Source organism: Panthera uncia, chromosome D2, assembly GCF_023721935.1.
Source record: "Panthera uncia isolate 11264 chromosome D2, Puncia_PCG_1.0, whole genome shotgun sequence".
Classification (NCBI taxonomy): domain Eukaryota; kingdom Metazoa; phylum Chordata; class Mammalia; order Carnivora; family Felidae; genus Panthera; species Panthera uncia.
The window spans coordinates 45,499,745-45,521,308 of record NC_064818.1 but is presented as its reverse complement, the minus strand read 5'-3'; the positions used below and the strand labels follow the sequence as shown (position 1 = coordinate 45,521,308).

General features: G+C 40.3%; 1 protein-coding gene across 1 annotated transcript in view; it reads left to right on the top strand.

Annotated features, from left to right (window-relative positions):
* Positions 1-21,564, top strand: part of ERCC6 (ERCC excision repair 6, chromatin remodeling factor) — an 83,872-nt gene that overhangs the window by 49,920 nt on the left and 12,388 nt on the right. Inside the window, exons 8-12 of the mRNA XM_049645354.1 lie at positions 1,290-1,425; positions 10,536-10,706; positions 11,155-11,331; positions 15,971-16,087; positions 19,601-19,696. Of these exons, the coding sequence (XP_049501311.1) occupies positions 1,290-1,425; positions 10,536-10,706; positions 11,155-11,331; positions 15,971-16,087; positions 19,601-19,696 (697 nt within the window). The remainder of the gene's footprint in view (positions 1-1,289; positions 1,426-10,535; positions 10,707-11,154; positions 11,332-15,970; positions 16,088-19,600; positions 19,697-21,564) is intronic.

Here is a 21,564-nt window from a genome sequence, read left to right as displayed (position 1 = left end):
GGTTTTGATGGTTTCCTGTCTCACATTCAGGTCCTTTATCCATTTTGAGTTTATTTTTGTGAATGGTGTGAGAAAGTGGTCTAGTTTCAACCTTCTGCATGTTGCTGTCCAGTTCTCCCAGCACCATTTGTTAAAGAGACTGTCTTTTTTCCATTGGATGTTCTTTCCTGCTTTGTCAAAGATGAGTTGGCCATACGTTTGTGGGTCTAGTTCTGGGGTTTCTATTCTATTCCATTGGTCTATGTGTCTGTTTTTATGCCAATACCATGCTGACTAATATTCAATCTTATTTAACAAGCTTGTAATATTTGCTATCTGGCCCTGTTGTGAGCATTTTACAGGTGTTAACTGATTTAATCTTTATATAACCCTATATGATCAGTACTATTATTATTCCCATTTTAAGATGTGAAAGCTGAGGTTGAAAGAGGTTAAGTTGATGTGTCCAGGATCTTGCACTTTATGTGTGCAAGAGCACACATATGTGTGCAGAGCTGGAGTCCAGACCCACTGGCTTGTGCTGAATTAAAGAAATGGGATGGTTTGTTCAGTCGTTGTCTTTATGGACGTTTCGGTAGCACTCACTTTTTCCACAATGTAAATATGCTACGGTACGTATCCTGGTACATAAATGTTTCTTCAGGATTGCTGGGTCAGTGGGTGACTGTCATTAAGCCTCTTGCCACGTAGTGCTCTGTTGCTCTCTGTGAGAACAGTACAGCTGTGCTCGTGGCATGGGCTTTCCAGTGGAAGCGGTCACTGTGGTGCCCTCCAGAGGAGTGAGCAGCACCACGCAGTGAAGGCAGGCTGTGGTGGGTAAAGACTGGCTCTAGGCCTTGCCGCGTCTGCTGGTAACCATGTTGCCTCAGGCGTGCCGGCCTCCAGAGCCCCGGAACACTGCAGCATTCCTGTCCTGCTTACTTTCTAGGGCTGTGCAGTTGATTGAAATTGTGTGAGTGAAAACTCTTCATAGGCTGTAAAGCTTCAAACAGAAGATTCTCTTTGGTTTGAAGAAACCTTTAATATTTTCCCTAATCTGGAGAAGAGGAAAGGAAAGTATTTTTGTTATGTAATTTTTGTTCAGTTTCCATTTACTTTACTCTAGATTTCACTTACTGGATTTTAACCTCAATAGCTTTTTCTTTAAAGAAAAAATAAATTTCCATAGCTAGGCTCTTCTTTTTTAAACTGTTAGCCTTCTATTTGTTTCCTTTTTTGTTTTTTAGCGCTTAATCACCCATATGCTGTCATTCATGGTTGTGTTTTCTTCTTGGATGTTTTGGGTGCAGGTTCAAGGGGTTGGGTCCGACTATAATTGTCTGTCCAACGACAGTGATGCATCAGTGGGTGAAGGAATTTCACACGTGGTGGCCTCCGTTCAGAGTGGCAATTCTGCATGAAACTGGCTCCTACACTCACAAAAAGGTAACACTATAATACTTCAGTAAATTATAGTTTGCTTGGTTTTAAAGTCTTCCATTTTACATATTTGTTTTCCCTCTGATGCCTATATTTCTCACATGTATGTTCCTATTTCTTTTCTGCATTAATCTTATTGTCACTGATTTAATTTAGATCTCTGTATTTTCAAAACAATTAGGAATGTAGGCTTTATCATTCTAACAGTTCATAGTGGTGTTGAGACATGTTTGTTGTCCAGCAAAATACAACTGGTCACAGGGCACACCACAAGCCTACTAGCATGAGTGGGACCATACATCGGGGCTTACATAACAGTCAGCCAGCTGGATTTGGGGCATTAGTGGCCTTACACAGTTTAAGGAAAGTGTAATAGAACACCTCATTGGTAAATGCATTTAACGTGCTTTTAAATATACTCTTAGTGACGAAAGAACAATCTTCCTTTTTGCGAATTTCCTAATTTGTATTGTTGCTTTTTAGTTAAATTGCTTTTTTGGTCTCTGAATTCTTGGTCATCATGTAAGCATAACCACTGTATTTTGAAAGTTGAATTTCTTCACTTATTTGTAGTTTTAGTCACATTAAAAAGGAAGTTTACCTGTGCTCCAATGGGTAGCATAGAGAGGTTGTATTATACTTCTAAATTCTCATCTCTGACCATCCAGACTCTGCCTAAATGAATAATTACCCTTCTTTGCTGTGGGTTTGCAGGTTACACTATTGACGGGAAGTGGCAGTTTGTTATGAGTTCTTTCTTTCCCAAGTCTTTGGGGCTCTTGAGTGAGCTCTTGTGTTCCCCCCACAAGAGCAGCGTACCTGAAAGAGCTGCTGAGTGTTTGCTTCACTGAGGTGGATGCATGTGAGCCACTAAACTCCACTTTCCGTGGGTTCACCCAGTACCCCTTTCCTCCCAGAGTCCCATTTTGTTCATGATCGTGAGTAAGTGGAACTTTTGATAAAAGTAAGTAAGGACTGTTTATAATTTGGTAGCTCAAGGTTGATGAGATGGAATCTTGCTTATAGTAGCTGCTGTTAAAATCAGTCGACTTTGCCCTGAATTTTAAGTGATGGTAACAAACTGAATTAAAATAATTAATGAAGTAGGGTTAATGCTGTGATCAAAACAAAAAAAAAAAAATCCAGTGATTTTTAACAGCATGAAAATAACAGTTTAGATTTTTTTTTTCTAGTCAAACTAAATTGTAACTATCTTTTCGTCAACCCTGTAAAACATTTTTGATGCCTTTTTTCACTTGTTTGTCTATTGATGTTTCTTAATGTTTTATGTTGCAAACTCTTGCAGCAGGATTCATTAGTTGATGCTTCTCTTTAAGAGGTACACTTTTCATATGTTCCTCTTTAACCTTTTCTTTTCTTTTGGGATACTGAAGGGCATTTATTCACTTTCACCGTATATCGTGGCTTACCTGCATTTCCTCTTTTATTTTAAACTGAAGAACTGTCTTCATGTAAGTGTAAGGTCTCTGTTGGTGCGACTTGCTTCCTTGTTTGGAGGGCAGAACTTTAAAGAATAGATATTTCACTTTTGTTTACAGTGGTTTCATCTTCTGAGGTCGTTTTGCACACACAGACACCTGCATACATATGAATGTTCATAATTTTTTCAGTGCTTTACCATTTACCAAGGACCTTAACCTGAAGTTTCTTATTTAACTTTTGAGGAAAAGCTGTAGACTTGTGTTTTTCCTCTGACCCTTAATTAACTCTACCATTTCTTTTCCATTATGAAGTATTCCAGATCTCTAAAGATGTAAGTTGTTATGCAAAAGATAAAATCTTTTTTTGCATCTTACAGACTAGTCTTGACTTAGAAACACAATCAGTTTATTACTCATTATTGTTAGTATCAGTTTGTTATTTGTGATGAGGACACATTGAAAATACTTTAAATCCTTTGCACAGACCTTGTTACTAACACTTCCTGAGATCAGAACTCCAGCTGTTGGATTCAAACACCAAAGTGACATTTGATACCTTTGCCCCTTCCTTTTATATTTATGTGTGAAGATCTTTGTCACCACCCCATGCATTCCTGTTGGCTTACAGATAATGTGTTACATTGCAGTACAGTTTATGTTTTTTAATTGTATTTCAAATATTCTGTCATTGCTAGTCTGGCGTCTAACCCAGCATGTAATGCCTAACTTACTTTCTGTCCTTATCAGCTGAGATTCTTTTTCTCCATGGTGGGGCTTTCTGTGTCCAGTAGCTGTCCTATCTAAATGTGATAATGGTGCTCTGGCATAGGGACATTCAGTGATAGAGAAAATACAGAAGAGAAATTCTCTTTAGAAAACTTAAAAGTAATAACTCAAGAATTGTTCTACTTATTCAAGTAGATTGTCTTGATTTTCCTAATGATTTGTTGTAGCTGATATGGCGTAAAAATTTAAAAACTAGAAAAAAATTTCATTTAGAGAACAGACATCAAATGATCAAACCATTTCTGAATGGAACGCATCTATCATTCTTCTTCCTTACATTGCCTTGTAGCTTCCCACCTCTCTCACCATGTGACCCTATATTGTCTTTGTTAATATTGTATTTGATTGACAGCATAATTTAGAATTATCAAGTGCAAACCCAGGAGCCATGCAAAAATATATGTGGCTAATATTTCAGCCAAACAATCAAATCAGATAAAGACATTTTCAGTCTTCTGAATCATCTTTAATGGTCAATTGAAATCTCATCTAATAGGAATCTAAGATTTTCCATTTCTCATTATGTTTCATGATCCCTTTTTTCTAACATAGAGAAACTTGATATGAGTCAATTAGCATACATTTGTTGAATAACTATAAACATGATATTGTACGTATTTGATGCTGTTAGGGCTCTAAAAAATGGATGTGATGTTTTTAACTGACCTTGAAAAGCTAACCATTTTCTTGGGGAAAGAAAATATATGAAAAGATAATAAAAGAAGGCAGTTTTGTGATACTTCTCACATAATTCACAGTGGGTGGTGGCGTCTTTAGCACTGTTATGAAGTTTAATTATTAAGGACCCTTTTTTCAATTTGTTGGAAGATACATAATGAGAAATTTCATGCTTATATTCTGAAACAGTTGTCACTTTGTCTCTCCTACCTTTTCCTGCTATGCAGGATATAGTAATTATGTGGAATATTTTCGATAATTCAAAGAGTTTAATCTCACTGTGACAAATTTGTGGCACTTAGAGGCAGAAGAGTGGGAAATGCAACAATAACTTAAAGGCTCCAAAGCATAAATTTTGTCATTACCAGACTAGGGTTCCAATCTTGGATTTGCCGTTTGATAGCTTTGTGACCTTGGGCAAGTCATTTAACTTCTCTGAGCCTAGTTTGATGTCCTGAAAAATGAGTATTTTTTGGTAATTTTGTGAAGAGTTATTGGGGTAACAGATGTACACAAAAGCTTAGTGTTGTCCTTGGCATGTAACTCAGTTACAATTCTTACTGTTAGAAACAAAGAATGTTGTAGACTCCTTCTTCTCAGTAGTCAAGAAAAGATGCTCTGATGTTTCTGACTGATTGAGTATAAATACATTCTAGATAGAAGGTTCACACTTGCTTTATCAAACACGTTCGTGGGCATTCACTTCTAGACCTTTTTTTCTCACATCCAGGTACGTTTGGCCCCAAATGGAAACAATGAAATAGCATGTTGAAATTCTTTTTGCAAAATGCAAGGTACGATTAAAGAACAAACCACAGGAAAACGTGGCTGTTTGATGAAACTGCCATCACGTGTTTTTAAAAAGGCCTGTTTTCTGGAATGTTAGGAGTCAAAAGACTTGGCTTTTTAACGAGCTGGAAGGGAGTCAAGTAGAGATATAACAGATAAAAGTAGAAAAGGACCACATGGTCCCTCAAACATCCTAAATATTTCAGACCCATTCCAAGTACACAAATTATAACACAAAGTGATGTAATTCCTATTAACTTTGGAGACAGTGTATACACCTGATACAAGAAATGATAGATGCTATGCTTGTTCTGTGAAGTATATTGTAAAATTATGTTGCTGGAGCCCTTTTTTCTTCATTGTCAGCACAAATCCTTGTTTATTAAAGATTTAGCTTGAAGGAAATTTTAATTAATTACAGGTGCAGTAAATCCTGCCCGGGAAGCTGCCGTGCTGTGTTTATCGTGAATGGCCTTCATGTGCCTGTGCTCCACTCCGCTCTCCCCGCTGCCTGACAGTGTGATTTATGGCTGTTGTTTTCTACCAGTCCACTGTTTGCCCTCTAGGAGGGATTGGTCTCCTGAGCCTCCATAATAACAGCAGCACTTCCACAGACATCTTTTAATGACAACAGCACTGCATTCAGTAAGTCAGGCTAATTGCAGATGTACCCTATTAATTGCAAAAACTAGGAGAGGTTACATATTTTACAAGCTTTTAATTTGAAACCGCCCGAGATGATTTGTCTTAAGTGTTTGGATAGAGACGTCCATAATATTCAACAATTCACCATTATTGAAACTCCAGTCTAGGCAGTTATAGAATTCTGAGATTGAATCAGGTGAAAACAAATAATCTTAGATGGTGTTTTTACCCAGTGGCTGTTAAGTGGAGGTTATATTTTCAATAGGGATATTTTTTTAAAAAGATTCTTACTCTTTTTATAAAAGTGTCCTTTTGATTCTTAATCACTGTCATATATCTTCTGAATATGGTAGAAATTCTGTATTTCTATAGCTTAACATTACAGAATTTTCCAAATAAACTTTGATCCTTATACCTGCAAAAGAAGCTGAACATGGTTCCACTGGTGTGTATTTGAGGGGCTTGGCATCTCATTTGTTTAACTCTGTTGAAGTGATGTCCAGAATCCAGTTTGGAGCAGTATTCCTGGGGGGTTAATGGAATGACCATCCTGAATCTAACAGTTAGGAGTTTCAGGGTCATGCGCAAGTGGGCCTACATTTGCAGGGTTTGGCTACAATGCAGTGGATGTTTTATAAACGTGAGTGGTAATTTGACTTGTGCTGTTTTTGAAGCCCCAAACATTTGTACTTGTTTTCACCCGCCTCTTCTATGTATACACAGAGCTCCAGGTCTAGAGGAGAAATTAAGCACTCACGTTCTGTATTTCAGTTTGCTATCTTCTTGGGTCCTACCTGCTTCATGACTTTGAGCAGCCACTGCTCTCCTGGAGGGGAAAATGGGGGTAGAGTTGTGGTAGCTGCCTGTCCACAGTCTCAGGGGAAAATTTAGATGCAGAGGAATTATTAACATCTACTCTGGCTTCAAAAAATCGCAGGACTGACGGGATGAGGTGTTTGAGGTAGAGTAGTGCTTCTTTGGACAGCCTGCTTTTCTTCATGGGCGCTACTGGTAGCTGTGGTGGGGCCAGTGGCATTGGAATAGCAGTGTCGCAAGGGCAAAATGGAGGGAGGTGAGTCCCAGGAGAACCTATATGTGTGTTTGTAAAGCTGTGAGCCCTGAGGTTTTTACTGTACATTCATCATAAGGTACAAAGTTGGGAAATGGTTAATCAGGTGTGGTCTTCAGTGTAGTACTGTGCAGGCATTGAAAATTGGGAATAGGGGGATGGCAGAGTAGTAGTCATAATAATAATAATAGTAATGATAATAATGATAATGATAATACAGATCTCCCCGTTGAACCTTTAACATACCAGATATCCTAATTATCCTCTAAGGCAGTTTTATTAACTTGGAAGTTTTGAGTGTGTTATGACATGAGGAGGTCATTTCTCCCACTTTATATTTCTCTTTCAAAATTCTTTGGCTCCTATTGTACCCTTTTATACTCTATTGAATTGAAAAATATTCCAATCCTAGTTTATTAACGTAATATTAAAGTCATTTTTGAAGATGTTGAGTTTTACAAAATTGGTATGATTGTGATTACATGAATTATTACATCAGGTTTCCTAATATTTCGCTCTTGTATTCCTGCAATGAGCCTTATTAGGTTAATATACTACTAGATTTTGTTTATAAAGTAATGGATCTCTAGTAGGGAGTGCACACATGTGTGTGTTGTGTCTATTAGTTTTGAAAACAAGGTTTTACTAGTCTTACAGTAATGAATTGAAATGTGTCCTGTCTTTTCCTGCTTTTTGGAACAGTTTAAACAACAGGATGGATTCTTACTTTACTCATGAAACCCTTTGGGTCTGGTTGACTTTTGGTGAGAAGAGCATACCATCTTTTTCAGGTTTTTCAGTAATTGGTCTGATCGGTTTGTCTCATTTTTCTTGGGTCCATTTTGGTACTTTATTTTTTTAATAGTCATCTTCTGTCAAAGTGTTCAGGGTTTTGGCATTAGCTCACCAGTGGTGTTGGTGAGAATACATATTTGTGTATTGTCTACATCTGGGTTGTGTTCCTTTGACATTTCTCATGCTGTGCATCTGAGTCTGCTTTCTGGGCTGAGTTTACAGAGGTTTGTCTGGTCTTTTCAGTGAGCTGTTTCGATTTTTACTTTTTTAGTTCTACCAGGGTTTTTTGTTTTTTGTTTTTTGTTTTTTTTTAATGTCCACTAATTGTTGTTTTTATCGTGTTCTCTCATTTTCCTTTTTTAGCAGATTGCATTGACCGCTTAGTTTGATTTCTGCCTCAGTGGCATGTAAAGAACGAGTATTCTCTGTGTGGTCGAAAGCTCTGCCGATAGCTATTACAAGGAGCTCATGGAGAGTGCACATCAGAACATTTGTATCTTAATTTTTGACCTTTTGTTTTCTTTAATCTTACTTTCTCTCTTCTGACCTGTCAAAAACTCTGGGAGGCTGTGGTCGGTTGCCCTGCAGTCTGTGGATGTACTGTTTCGTCAGTGCAGCTCTGAGTGCTTGTGCTCGTGGGTTGTTGTAGGGCTTTTTGGTAGACAGGTGCCTGGCCATGCCTGGCTCCTCTTCCTTGGTGTGTTGTCTCCTTTAAAATATCAAATGCCTCTCTTTTTGTCTGGTCAGTTCCTTTTGTCTGATATTTGTATTTCTAGATCTGCCCTGTTTCTGTTTGCATTTCTTGGGTAATTCCCATATTTCCAACTTTCAGTGCCAGTCTAGTTTGGGTCTAAGGGTTTGGCAGTGTGTACCCACCCATTGGAAAGTCTCGCTGCTAGTGACCTGCTATCATTGTGGAGACCCCTAGTACATTTAGTCTGAAACCAGCTATTGTATTTTTTGTGTTCTATTTTCCTGACTTTTTTCCCCTATATTCTCTTACTTTTCCCCCTTGATAATTCTGCAGTCTGTTTCTTTTCTTGTATTTGTACACAGTTGAAGTAGCAACTGTGGATCAGTAGGTGGGCTTGTTTTTTACAAATGTAAATCCAACCTATTTTTCTTTCACAATTAAGAACCACACAGTGTGTGTCACCTGTGCCCCTTTCTGTCCTTAGGGTGGCATTTTTAGTACACTTTTATTTTCTCCGGTACACACTCTAGGTTTTGTTAAACCAAACAGGAATTACAGTGACGCTTAAAAATATATCCCTTTTTGTGTTTTAGATTTATTCTGAACAGTTTCATTAGCATTTAAAACAATGCTTTCATATTCACCTACTGTTTTAATATAGGTTTCCCCACTACCCAAAAGTAGAGCGTTCCCATAAAACCTTTCATACACTGAAGTGGCATGAAGTGAAGAAGCCCTTGCCATTAATTTATATGGAAAAACTCTTGAGCATCCCCAGACCGCAAAAATAACCTCTCTAAGGCTTTTCTGATACTTTACGACACATCTTGCTAACATGCACGAAACAAGTCACCAAACGCATATGGACCCGCTTCCGAGCACGGCAGCTTACTGCCAAGATGCTGAGTGTAGTTCCTGGAGAAGGAGCCTGGTGGTGCCACTCTAGTTGCTGGGGTGCATAATGCTTCTAGAATGGCTCCCTGCTAAACAAACACTGAACACTAATTTTGCTTTTCACCTGTTTTCATAAAAGCGAAATCCTCTTTGGATTTCTTTTGGTTGGCAAAAACAGATACTAATATAGGTCTTTCCTAAAAGTGAAGTGGCTAGTTTGAAGCAGAGGATACCTGTTATTTATATTGAGAACTGGTATATATATATTACATGTAATTTTCCCTTAAATTTTTTTTTCTTTTACAGTTAAGTATGAGGCAGCATTGCCTAATATTTAGTTAATACTAGCTTTGGAGTTGGCTGCCTTTATACTTTCAAATCATGACTCCTTCACTTACCAGCTGTGTGACCTGGTCTGTTACTGGTTTCCTCATCTGTAAAACAGGGGTTTAGTAATAGGACCTCTGTCCTTTTTCATAGAGTTGCTGCAAGTGCTCTGTGTGTGATGAGCATTTCGGTTCAGGGAGCTCTGCTGTCGCCGTTCTGCAGAGTGCTGTGTGTTCTAGGCTCTGCTGTCGCCACTCTGCAGAGTGCTGTGTGTTTCTTCTGCCCTTGGAAAGGTACCATGTTCTTTGGTGCAGTCACCTCTCGCTGGCTGGATATATAACATACCCTACCTAATCTGTCTCTAGTTTGTTTTCTGTTTTTGCCTGTCTGAAGGTGAATTTATTGTTTCTCTCAGGCATGACTGCTAGTCTGGATCAATGCAGAATTCCAGGGTCAAAGCCTTCCCCCTACAATTATGGAAAGATTGTCCCTTTGCTACCTTAAAAAAAAAAAAAAAATCATTGCTTTTATGTCCTTTTCTACTCTCTTCTCTCGGATTTCATGTTTTATACTGGTAGAGCTCCTGGATTTGTCTTGTCTCCTTGGTTTTTCTCTCATTTTCTTTTTCTGGTTTTAAAATAATCACTTCCCATCCTCCTTGTTGATTTAAATTTAACAAGGATTGACATGGAAGGATATTTTAGAAAAATAAAAATTGGGTAAGTGTTTACATATTATAACTTTTTCTAGTCTTCTTTTGAGGCTCCCCCGCTTAATAGTAGATATGGCAGTCTGTGTTTACCACTTACAGATTAATGAAACATAAAGTAAACTTCCAGTGCTAATAATGCATAATTGTGTATATTATGTTTGTATACATATTTTAAAAGTGCATTAGATTATATCATGATTGAAAGGTTGCCACTCAAAGAGTAACACTCATTTAGCTTATTTAAATGAGCTTATTTAAAACTGGCTTTTCCATTTTATATTTTAGGAGAAACTAATTCGAGATATTGCTCATTGTCATGGCATTTTGATCACTTCTTACTCCTACATTCGGCTGATGCAAGATGACATTAGCAGGCATGACTGGCACTATGTGATATTGGATGAGGGGCACAAAATTCGAAATCCAAATGCTGCTGTCACCCTTGCTTGCAAACAGGTATGACCTTTTATAACTGGGGGATTTCCAGGTGAAAAATAGTGTTTAATTGAGAGTAACACACTTAGGGGCTTTGCATAAGGGATTTGAAATACACATTTTGCTTTAATGCAGAAAATTCTTTATTCTTGCCCATTATCATGTTTTTAAAAATTCTAATTGTTCACATTACTAAATGTCTCTTGTAGGGGTCATTTGTTAAGATGTAACCAAACCTGACTCTGATCTGTAGTATTCAGCTTGAACAATAAGAAAAATTCTTCCCTATTTATTTACATGTAATTGAAGAATTAAAATTGCATAAAGTGTCCATGTTTTGGAGATGACTAAAATGATATGTAAAAGTGTTAAAATTTAACAGGATTGCATGGGAGTATTTTGGGGTTGGGATGGTAGTCATCCCTTGGAAAGTGAATTTAATAAAAAAGTGTTTTCTTTCCCGAAATAGTTCCGCACCCCTCATCGCATCATCTTGTCTGGCTCACCGATGCAAAATAACCTCCGGGAGCTGTGGTCGCTCTTTGACTTCATCTTCCCAGGAAAGTTAGGCACGTTGCCTGTGTTCATGGAGCAGTTCTCGGTTCCTATCACCATGGGGGGATATTCAAATGCATCCCCAGTACAGGTAATGTATTGGGCAGGTAACACTTCAGGCATTTTAATATTTAAATGTGCCTACTAAGTACTATACTTTGTAGCCAAGTCATTCATAATATAAGGGAAATGGCCAAGCTTATAAACCAGTATCTGCCAAAAATCACAAAATCATTTGTGCTTGATAGCATATATTTTTCCAGATGAGTTTTAAAAACTCATGTAAAGTTTTCAGGAGCAGTCAGAATTATGAAACAAGGATGAATCAGTTGTGGACAGTATATAATTTAGTATATTTACAAGGTAGTGTAAAAGCTTAGAAAAGGGGAAGCCAGGGAGGATTGAGTTGTTCAGAGAGGACTTAATGCAACACTCAAGTGACCCTTAACCTGATTCTGGGAAAACAGGCTAAGAAAAGTGAGGGCATTCTATTTATTTATTTATTTATTTATTTAAGGGCATTCTATTTATTTATTTATTTATTTATTTAATATAACTTATTGTCAAGTTGGCTAACATAGAGTGTATACAGTGTGCTCTTGGTTTTGGGGGTAGATTCCTGTGTTTATCACTTACATACAACAACCAGTGCTCATCCCAATAAGTGCCCTCGTCAGTGCCCATCACCCATTTTCCCCTCTCCCCTGCTCCCCCCGCTGCCAATCAACCCTCAGTTTGTTCTCTGTATTTAAGAGTTTCGTATGGTTTGCCTCCCTCTAAGAAGAGCGAGGGCATTCTAGATTAGGGCAGCAATATGAATGCAGCCACGTTATATGGCCACAGGCAGTGAAGAGACATGCCTGATTGCACTGGAGATGCTTGTAAGATATATCACAGGGAAGGTGTGGATGCCAGAAATGGGGGCCTTGAAAGGGATGCAGGCAGAGGTGCTCAGGCAGCAAAGAGCCACAGAAGGTGTCCAAGTAGGAGGCTGAAAGGAGGTTGCTCTCAGAGAGTCACCCAGGCTGCAGATGGTTGTGGGAGGGAGGCTGGCTTTGAGGGACCCTCAGGAATCGTTAGGAGTGAGGGTGATGAGGACCTGGGTCTGGACTTGGGCAGTGGTTCTTAGGAGGAAGGTGAAGAGCAAAAGCTCTAAGTGGCATCTTTGTAGGCAGAAGAAACAAGATGTGGGGGCCGACAAGATAAAGGAAATGGAGCGGACATGGTGAGCTTGCTGCAGCAGACCCTGAGGTTTTAGGTCTGGGTGACTGGGAAAAGGGAGTTGCTCCGAGAGGAATGTCAGGAGGCTGACCTGAGGGCAGTTTGTGGCACTTGGAGGCAGACTTCGGCCTCGGTGAGGAGCAGGGTCTCTGCACAGACCTCCTGTGGGACTTGTACCTGCCAGGTCATGACTGACCCAGAAATAAAGCCATCCACCAAAAGAGACATTTACGTGTTTTAAAATATTTAGAGAAAGAATTTTAGCCCTTTAAAATTAGAGGATTGTTAAAACCATTTTAATACCTTTTACATTTTGAGATGGAATGACTTATAACTAACTTTTATAAGAGCCTTCTTCCTCCACTGAGTTCTTGTTGTCCATCATTTATACCATTCTCTTAACAAATTTTTACTTTGACATAATTTCAAACTTAACAGAAAGTTGCAAGAATTGTAAAAAGAACTGTTATACTCTTCACTAGATTCACCACTTGTTAGCATTTGCTGACATTTTGCCACCTTTGTTAGGTCTTTCCTTCTCTCTCTCTTCCCCATCTCTGTACATGTGCATGCAAATTTATACTGATTTGTGTGAATCATCTGAGAGCAAGTTGCAGACATTATGCCCTTTTCCTCCAGATCCTTCAGGGTGTATTTCCTAAGAACATAGCCACAGTAAAAACATCAAAATCAGAAGGAAATTCAACACTGGTATAATTCTGAGGTGTAGTCATTCACATGTTGCCAGTTGTTCCAGTACTTTCCCTGCTTAGTCCTCCTTTAATCTGCAACAGTTCCTCTGTTTTTGTTGTGCCTTTCATGACTTTGATAATTTTAAAGACTATAGGCCTGTTGTTTTGTAGAAAGTGCCTCACTTTGGGTTTGTCTCACATTCTCTGTGACTTGCGTTTCTCAGTTCTTCACATCTGGAGGCTCATGCTGTTGGTCTGTCCCTTCATTGGTGGTGGTTGTAGTTGGTGGTGGTGGTCTGATTACTTGGGTAAGGTGGTATTTACCAGATCTCTAAACTCTTTGAAGTTAACCACTTCCTTCGGAATTAATAAATCACTTATGGGGAGAGACTTTGAGACCTGTAAACATGGTCTTGTTTCTTCTTTGAAGGCCTTGTTTCAGAAGTTTGTGTACTTCTCTTTTTTTCTCTTTTTTGGTTATGAGGTCCTTGGGAGCAGAGGTGTTGTTTTTACATTTGCTTTTATACGTCCATGGTTGCCATCAATTACTGAATCCCAAGAAGATAGTCTGTCAGCAGATAATTTATTGTGTCAGGCTGGGGCTAAAATGATGAGAAGTGGCTGGCAACCAGAACCTTACCTTGAATAGTATCCACTCCAGTGGTGGGTGCACAGTGGGAACGTGATAAACAGATGATCGTAGTACAGGGTAATGAGGACTGTGATCAGGGGAGATAATGCAATATCAGAGCTTGTGGGAGTCAAGAAAGGCTCCCTGGGAGAGAGAGGATTATGCTAGGCTGAGGAAGGTGAGGGAGAAGAACATTAACTGCCAAGAATATGGACTGCTTCTTGGATTTGCATGTTAATAAGCTTGTGCAGGGATTTTAGAACTGAAAAGAACCTCCTCATTTCTTGCTCAAGGTTATTGAGACTTGGTGGTTTGGTGACTGGCCTAAGGTCACTCAGCTCTGGAACAGGCAGAACTGGGGAGTGATGATCACTCCACCTTGACAGGAGTAGGAAGGAAGCACGGGCGTGCTCAGCTAGGTCTCCATTTTCCATGGTACTAGAGAGCTGGGAGGGATAGTTAAGAGAAATACAGTTGGATCCCCACCATGTATGTTTATTCACAGAGAGACAGAGAGGCAGAGGGGGAGTAAATATAGAATCAGCTTTATTGCATGAAGCACAGGATAGCCTAGGAAAGTTGCACTGAGAACATGGCTTGACATCCAGGCTAAAATTGGGTTTCTTGGTGTTCCTTGCTCTCCCATCTCCACCCCATTCCAGAGCTTTAGATCTTTCTTTGAAGAGAGTTGGGTATGAAAAACAGACCCATCCCCAGCCACTCTGAGGTCTGACCCCTGTGAGTTCACCACAGTAGGCCAGGAGCAGGGAGGGGTGGGGGAAGGAGAACTCTCCAGAGGGGTGGACAGACAGAAGAAAGAGTGGGAATGAGTAGCCAGGCGATCCACCAGCCCAGCCCTGGTTTTCCTGAATCATCATCTACTCACCCATGCTTCTGGAGATCAGAAATGTGGGTAGAGGTGGGGATGTGGGGACAGTTTCCTTAACATAATGTATATATTTTTAGGAAGAATTTAAACCGTGCACTTGCTTCCTTGGTGGGACTATAATGTCATGTTAAATTTTGAAATTTATCATCTCTGTATTACAAACAATAATATGTTCCTGATCATCATCTTCAGGGTAATTTTTATCAGTGTCTGAATGATACATTTATGAGGTTACCTGTAATTAAAAGTTGTTTATTGAACTTGTTTGTTTATTGTCTACTATTCCAAGTAAATCCTGTTTTTATATTTATATATGCCCATACACACAAGATACGCACACATACATGCACGTAACATGTCTACAGACTTGAGTAAGGTGTTCTTAGGGTCTTTTAAAATGTTTTTTACATGTTACTTTTTAACATGAGTTTTTCTGTATGTATTACACAGTCATACTCTTTTTATTGCCCTTCATTTTGCAGCTAACTCTGTTAAATTTAAACTTTGTTTGGAATTTTTCTTGTTTCATTAAATAGTCCTCCCTACTAGGTTGTTAAGCCTATTTAGATTTTTCCAGGTATCAATAATTTATTGAATTCGTTGTTTGCCTTTAAGTGAATTGCAGAGGGAGTGTTTCCCGAGCTGTGGGTCTTTGTTTTTCTACATACAGTTAATACCCATCTCATGTGGCTATGCTCCATTACAGAACCATATGCTCTGTCTTAGGCTAGAGTGACCTTTTATTTCTGGGATCATAGGGCTTTTCTTGAACTTACTCTCCTAAGTCCCCAGTGGGCAGTAATCTCAGCTTATTATCTGGTTGCTCCCATTGCTGCAGCTTTCCCCCAGAGTTAGCTTTTGATCTTCAGTCTTGCAGGGCAGCAGTTTCTTTGTTGCTTTTGGAGAATGCAAGATTATAAACAGAGATTCATTTGAAAGCTGTTTTTTCCCTAGAGGGTAGTCGAGAACCAAACCAATCTCTACTTTAAGGTCTAACTATATAATAATAATTAAAGCAAAGTATGGAGGAGAAATAGGGCACAGAATTACCAGTTCTTTTTTGTAAATTTGATTAGTCAGTTTTTTTTACTGATGAGATCTTATGAAATCTGCCACCTAATGGAATGTATGGAGCTTATCCTAATTTTTCCAAACCGTTTTCCAGCCATTTCCAGCCACTTTTGTACAACCAGAGGTCATTAAAAAATTTTGTTTTAAACATGGGAATCAGTTGAGAGGTAAGAACAAATGTATTTCTTAAACATAAGTAATTGTTAACCTTTTTCTCTTATTAAAGGTTAAAACTGCTTATAAATGTGCATGTGTCTTACGAGATACCATAAATCCATACCTACTGCGGAGAATGAAGTCAGATGTCAAAATGAGCCTTTCTTTGCCAGATAAAAATGAACAGGTCTGTAAATCGAGGAGTTACCAAAACATTTCTGAAGCGTGGGTGTACCTCTCTGTTTACTTTTCATGCACAAAGTTGGCGAGGCTAACAGGTGTGGTCGCTGGTGCTGCCGGGCTGCTGCTTTACGTTTGTATACATCTGTATGTGACAGGTGAGCCTGCTGTGTCATCTGCCCTCGGCAGGACTCTTCCTCTGTCCACAGGCTTTGCTCTTTTGCTTATTAACACACATATTCCTGCAGCTGCACTTGTAAACTTCTCTATTTTCCTCAAGCCCCAACTCATTCTTGCCACAAATCATAGTAGGTGCCAGTCACATTCCTGGGAGATAGCAATGAACAGAGCAAACGCTCACTCTCATGGAACTCACGTTCATTCTTGAGGAGGGGAGATAGTCATAGGTAAATATGTCACATGGCAGGCAGCAGTAGTGTGGAGGAAAAAATGAGCAGGGTAAGGGGGATGGGGTGAGTAAGGGCGAGGATTTGGGGAAGGGGGCTTCTTGTAAGGGATGGCTAGCAGTCTCCTCTCTGGTAAACGGACATTTAACAGAGGCCTAAAGAAGGTGAAGGAGTGAATCATGGAGTTTTTGGAAGAAGAGCATTTTAGGTAGATGGAAGTGGAAGGGCGTTGGTACCTTCAAGGAAGGCATTGTGGCCTGAGGGCAGGAAGAAGGATGACAGTGGTCAGAGGGAGAAGTCAGATGGCTGGCCAGATCAACAGGGCCTGCTGGTCACGCTTAAGACTGGATTTTACTGTGAGGGAGGAGGTGGTTCACAGGGAGATACTGAGCCAAGGAATGATGTCATCTGACTTAGGTTGTAAAAGGGGCATCCTTTTAAAGGCCATCCTGGTGGTCTGTTATCTCCACCAATGACTACACCTTCTTTTGAAAGTAAGTACATTGTAGATTTCTCAGTGTTGAAAATATAAAAGATCTTGGAGATCTGTCACCAAGGCTTTTCTATCCCTGCCTCTTCCCTTCCCCCAGACTTATTTCCAAACTCAGCCCTTGATCTTAGCATTCCCCTTGCAGGTCTCTCTTTCCCACCAGTGTCTCAGGCCACAGTGCTCTGTTCTTTGTCTAATTCCGAATCCACCAGTTGCTGTGCTGTTTTATTTGTCCTTTCTCATGCTTTCACTTCTTTGCTCTACATCCTCCTAAAATTAATGCAGCCAGTGTCTGTCTCGTTTTCCACCATTGATTGGCACTCTCCTCAGTATTGCATAGTGTTGCTGGATTAGTTTTTCCAAGGCTCATCTTCCTGCCAGTTATCTTCAATGTCCCTCTTCCCATCAAGAATACCTGATTTAGCTTATTTGCACCAATTTATTTTTGCTGTGGAGTCCCAGAATGTGTCTTTTTTATATTCCATGTAGTAGCCAAAGCAAATCACTTCTTGTTTTCCAAACATGAGCCACTTGTCTTTCCATGTGCTTGGACGTTCCCTCTTCCTGGAGGTTTTCCACCTCACTGCATCCACCCATCCCACACTCCAGCAAACCTACACACAGGAGTTTTAAGATCCCACGAGGCTCTTGACTAGAATTCCTTGAGGTTGGGACTTTGTCTCACCCATCTTAAAATGCCACGTAACACCTAAAACAGTGATTTGCGTACATGAAGCATCTGGTGAATAATTTGTTCAGTTAACTTTGTAATTAACAGGAAATGCTTTTCCCTGTTGCCTTTGTATTCAAAGGACTGAAATATGAGTTTAAGAAATCAGGAATTACATATACTCAGGTTCATATTTTAGAAAGATTACTCAGGCAGCATATGAACGCATTGGAGGAGAAGGAAAATGGAGGCACAGGGATGAGTTAGCCGGTCCTTATAGAGTCTGAGGGGAAAGATGAGTCTGAACCAAGGAGGGGTTTCCTGTGTAGTTGATGGGATGGATCTGCTGCCAGAGGCTTCAAAGGACAGAACATGGAGGAGACAGCTGACGAGTTTAATTCGGGTCGTTTGAAGCACCCACGAAATATCTGCCTGCTTAAAAGGCAATTATAAATGAGTCTTGGGTTCTGAGGAGAGTTCTAGGCTGGGATGTAGTTGTGACCTCTGAGCAGGGAAGGGGTGAAAGTTACAGGCAGGGATGAGTTTGCCTGAGGCCCATGCACGGAACGAGAAGAGAAAAGCTGCAGTGTTGTGGAGAGGGTATCAGGAGGGACTAGCCAGGAGGATAGGAGGCCTACGTAGAAAGGCAGGAGGTAGGGTAGGGGAAATGGATCATGAGGTCTAGGGTCCCTGTGTGGCCGGCTGCCAGGAAGTTATTAGTGACCTCATCCACGGCAGTTTCCTGGTGGATGTGCTCCAGGCTTGTGCTGGGTCCAGGAGAGGATGTGGGGATGGTGATTGTACATAATCCATTCAGGCAGTTTTCCCCCTCAGATTTTGGAAAGTGTAAGGTGGTGGAGCACTGTCCTAAGGAAGAGGAGAGGGTTTTCAGATCCAGTGTGAAGGTCAAAGGGTTGCCCCGATTGCAAATAGGAAGCTGTTCTGAGGATAAAGGAAAACCAGGTGAGGTGGATAAAGTAGATCAATTTTAGGAAGTGAAAGTCAGGGAATCATGACTGATAGCTTCAGTTTCTATTTTTGATGTTTTGTCCGTTTGATTGCTTTTAAGTAGAGGTTGAGACAAAGGTGGGTAACAAAGGTGGGTAGGTGGGAGGCTTGGGGAGAATGAGGAGTGTTGTCACAGTTGTTCTAGGTTTATAGAAGGTGCTGAGTGGGGAGTGCATAGAGACTTCCCCTGGAGACCAGGAGCAGGAGTGGCAGGACACTGCCCCGATGGGTAGTGTTCTTCAGCAGTGCTCAGTAGTTTACCAGAAAGGATTAGAGAAGGCAGGTGGTTGAGTCAGTCTTCATTTGAAAGTTTACAAGGCAGACATAGTGGGTGGCAAAGGGGTAGCTGAAGGAGAATGTCTTGTTTTAATGACTAAGGAATAGTGTCAAGCCATGAGGTGGCGGCAGTGGACGTGGAAAAAGGAGGATTGAGAGGCAGAAAATCAAGGAATGTTCTGGCATGGAGTAACAGGCACAGTTGGGTTGGGAGAGTGGGCGAGTCTGGTAAACTTATGGACCTGTGCTTCCATCTCCAGGAAAGGGAACAAGTCAGGTGAGGGTAGGGTCCCTGTTCAGGTCTACAGAAGTGAAGGTGGGAGCGGGGCGCAGGTGGTGACATGGTCTGAACTCTTGGAGGCTAGGATGCAGGAGGCTCTGTGCACCTGTCCCTGAACTTTGTTGTGGAGAGGAAGCCAGTCTTCAGGGACTGTTGGGAGAGTGGGTAGGAATCTGGAGGTGGATGGATGACAGAAATGGAGGGGCTGATGTAAAGGGGTGACTATGTTTTTGTTCAGCTTGAGATGTGGCACAATTTTGGCTTTTTAAAATAAGAAGTACATTGTTAAAATTGTATGTGTTGTGCTTTTTTAATTGGAAAATTTTGTTGATATTTTAATTATTTTCATAGTTTTTTAAAAAAAATTCTCTTTTTTTTCTCCCCTATAGGTCCTATTTTGCCGTCTTACAGAGGAGCAACTTAAAGTCTACCAAAATTTTATTGATTCCAAAGAAGTTTACAGAATTCTTAATGGAGATATGCAGGTCAGCTAAATAATGGAAAGTAGAGAAATGAATTGTGGAGCAGGGAAGCAGGGGAGGAAAGGAAACTAGGACTAGTCAAGGGTTCATGGTTACCTCTTAGAAACATTCGGGTGTTCACCGTCACTTAATTCAAAGCCCTTCCAGAAGTAAGAGAACATACAGTTCCATTTGAGCATGCTTCCTTTTGCCTGTATTGCAGCATGGTTACACTTGAGCCCCACGTCTCGTGGTCCAGAAGAGTAGTGCCAGACACAGGGTCTGTAGTGGTGAGTCCTGCAGGGATGTCTGGTCCTTTGCAGAAAGCAGGGAAATGGCCCTGGACTGCTGGGGTTAGCAGGTGCATGAAGGAAGAATTAGGATTATAAATGTTTGTGTGAGTGATAACATTTTAGTTACTGGCAGTACTCAGCAGTAGATGGGGGTAAAGGTCTATTCAATAAGCATAGTGGCTTTATAATCAGCATTTAGTTTGAAGGTCCATATAAACTGTTCAATTTCATTGTGCTTCAGTGTCCTAAAGTGTGAATTGTGTTTTGTTTATTTGACACATAAAACTTCCTTAGTCTTTGGTCTGTCCTGGGAGGTACAGCTGAGTGGCAAGCACCTTACTCTCCAAAACACACTTCCCTGCTTATACACAGAGGTTGACAAAGAGATGAGAATGGGTGACGGGCTGCCCGTGTCCTGTACTGTCTGCGTGCTGTTTCTTCCAGATGAAGTCATTTCAGTTCTTTCAGCGCACAGTTTCTTACTTCATCTGTCTTTGGCATCTATGGGAGGTTCTTCAATCATTCACATTTATTCATCTCTCCAAAATCGTCCCTTAACTTAGCTTCGTGTGCCTCTGAATTGGGAAGCTGTAGGTGGTCTAGATTAGCACCAACCCGTAGGTACACAATGCCAGCTGCATATGGGATTTTAAATTGTCCTAGTCACATTAAAAAAGGTAAAAGGAAGTGAAATCAATTTTGATAATGAATTTTATTTAACCTGATGTATGTATCTAAAATGTCATTTTAATACATAAACATTTTAAATTATTAATGAAATATTTTACCTTTTTTTAAAACTACATCTTTAAAATTGGATATTTTACATTTGCAGCACATCTCAATTTGGACTACCATGCTTTATTATTTTTTTAATTAATTTATTTTTGAGAGAGAGAGTGCGAATCAGGAAGGGGCAGAAAGAGAGAGAGGATCCCAAGCAGGCTCTGCACTGCCAGCACAGAGCCCGATGTGGGACTTGAACCCATGAAACCACAAGATCATGACCTGAGTTGAAACCAAGAGTTGAATGCTCAACCCACTGAGCCACCCAGGTGCCCCTGCACTAGCCACACTGTGTGTGCATAGTAGCCCTCTGTGGCTTGTGACCACTGTATTGGAAGCACAGATCTAGAGGCAGACGGGGAGTTACAGATGACTGGAGGAATTTTGACAATGTTCCTGATTTGTTCAGATTTTTTTATTGTTTATTTTGTTTAACTGTTGTTTGCTAGTTAAAACTACCATTGTTGACTTCACTTATGGTTCATCTTTTTCTACTTGAGCTTTTATACTCCTGAGCTTGATTTGAGTCATACTCAGAAAGCTGTGAAGGATGCCCTTCTGCTGGGAGCCTGGAGGGCAGGCACTCCTGGTCTCTTCTTATGCCCTTCTGCTGAATGAACCACCCTCATGTCTTTCCCATTTGCATATTTTCCAGGCAGACACGTTTTCTGATATTCTAATATAAAAGTAAATGGAACTTGGGGCGCCTGGGTGGCTCAGTCGGTTAAGCGTCTAAACTTTGGCTCAGGTCATGAGCTCATGGTTCGTGGGTTTGAGCCCTGTGTCGGGCTCTGTGCTGACAGTTCAGAGCCT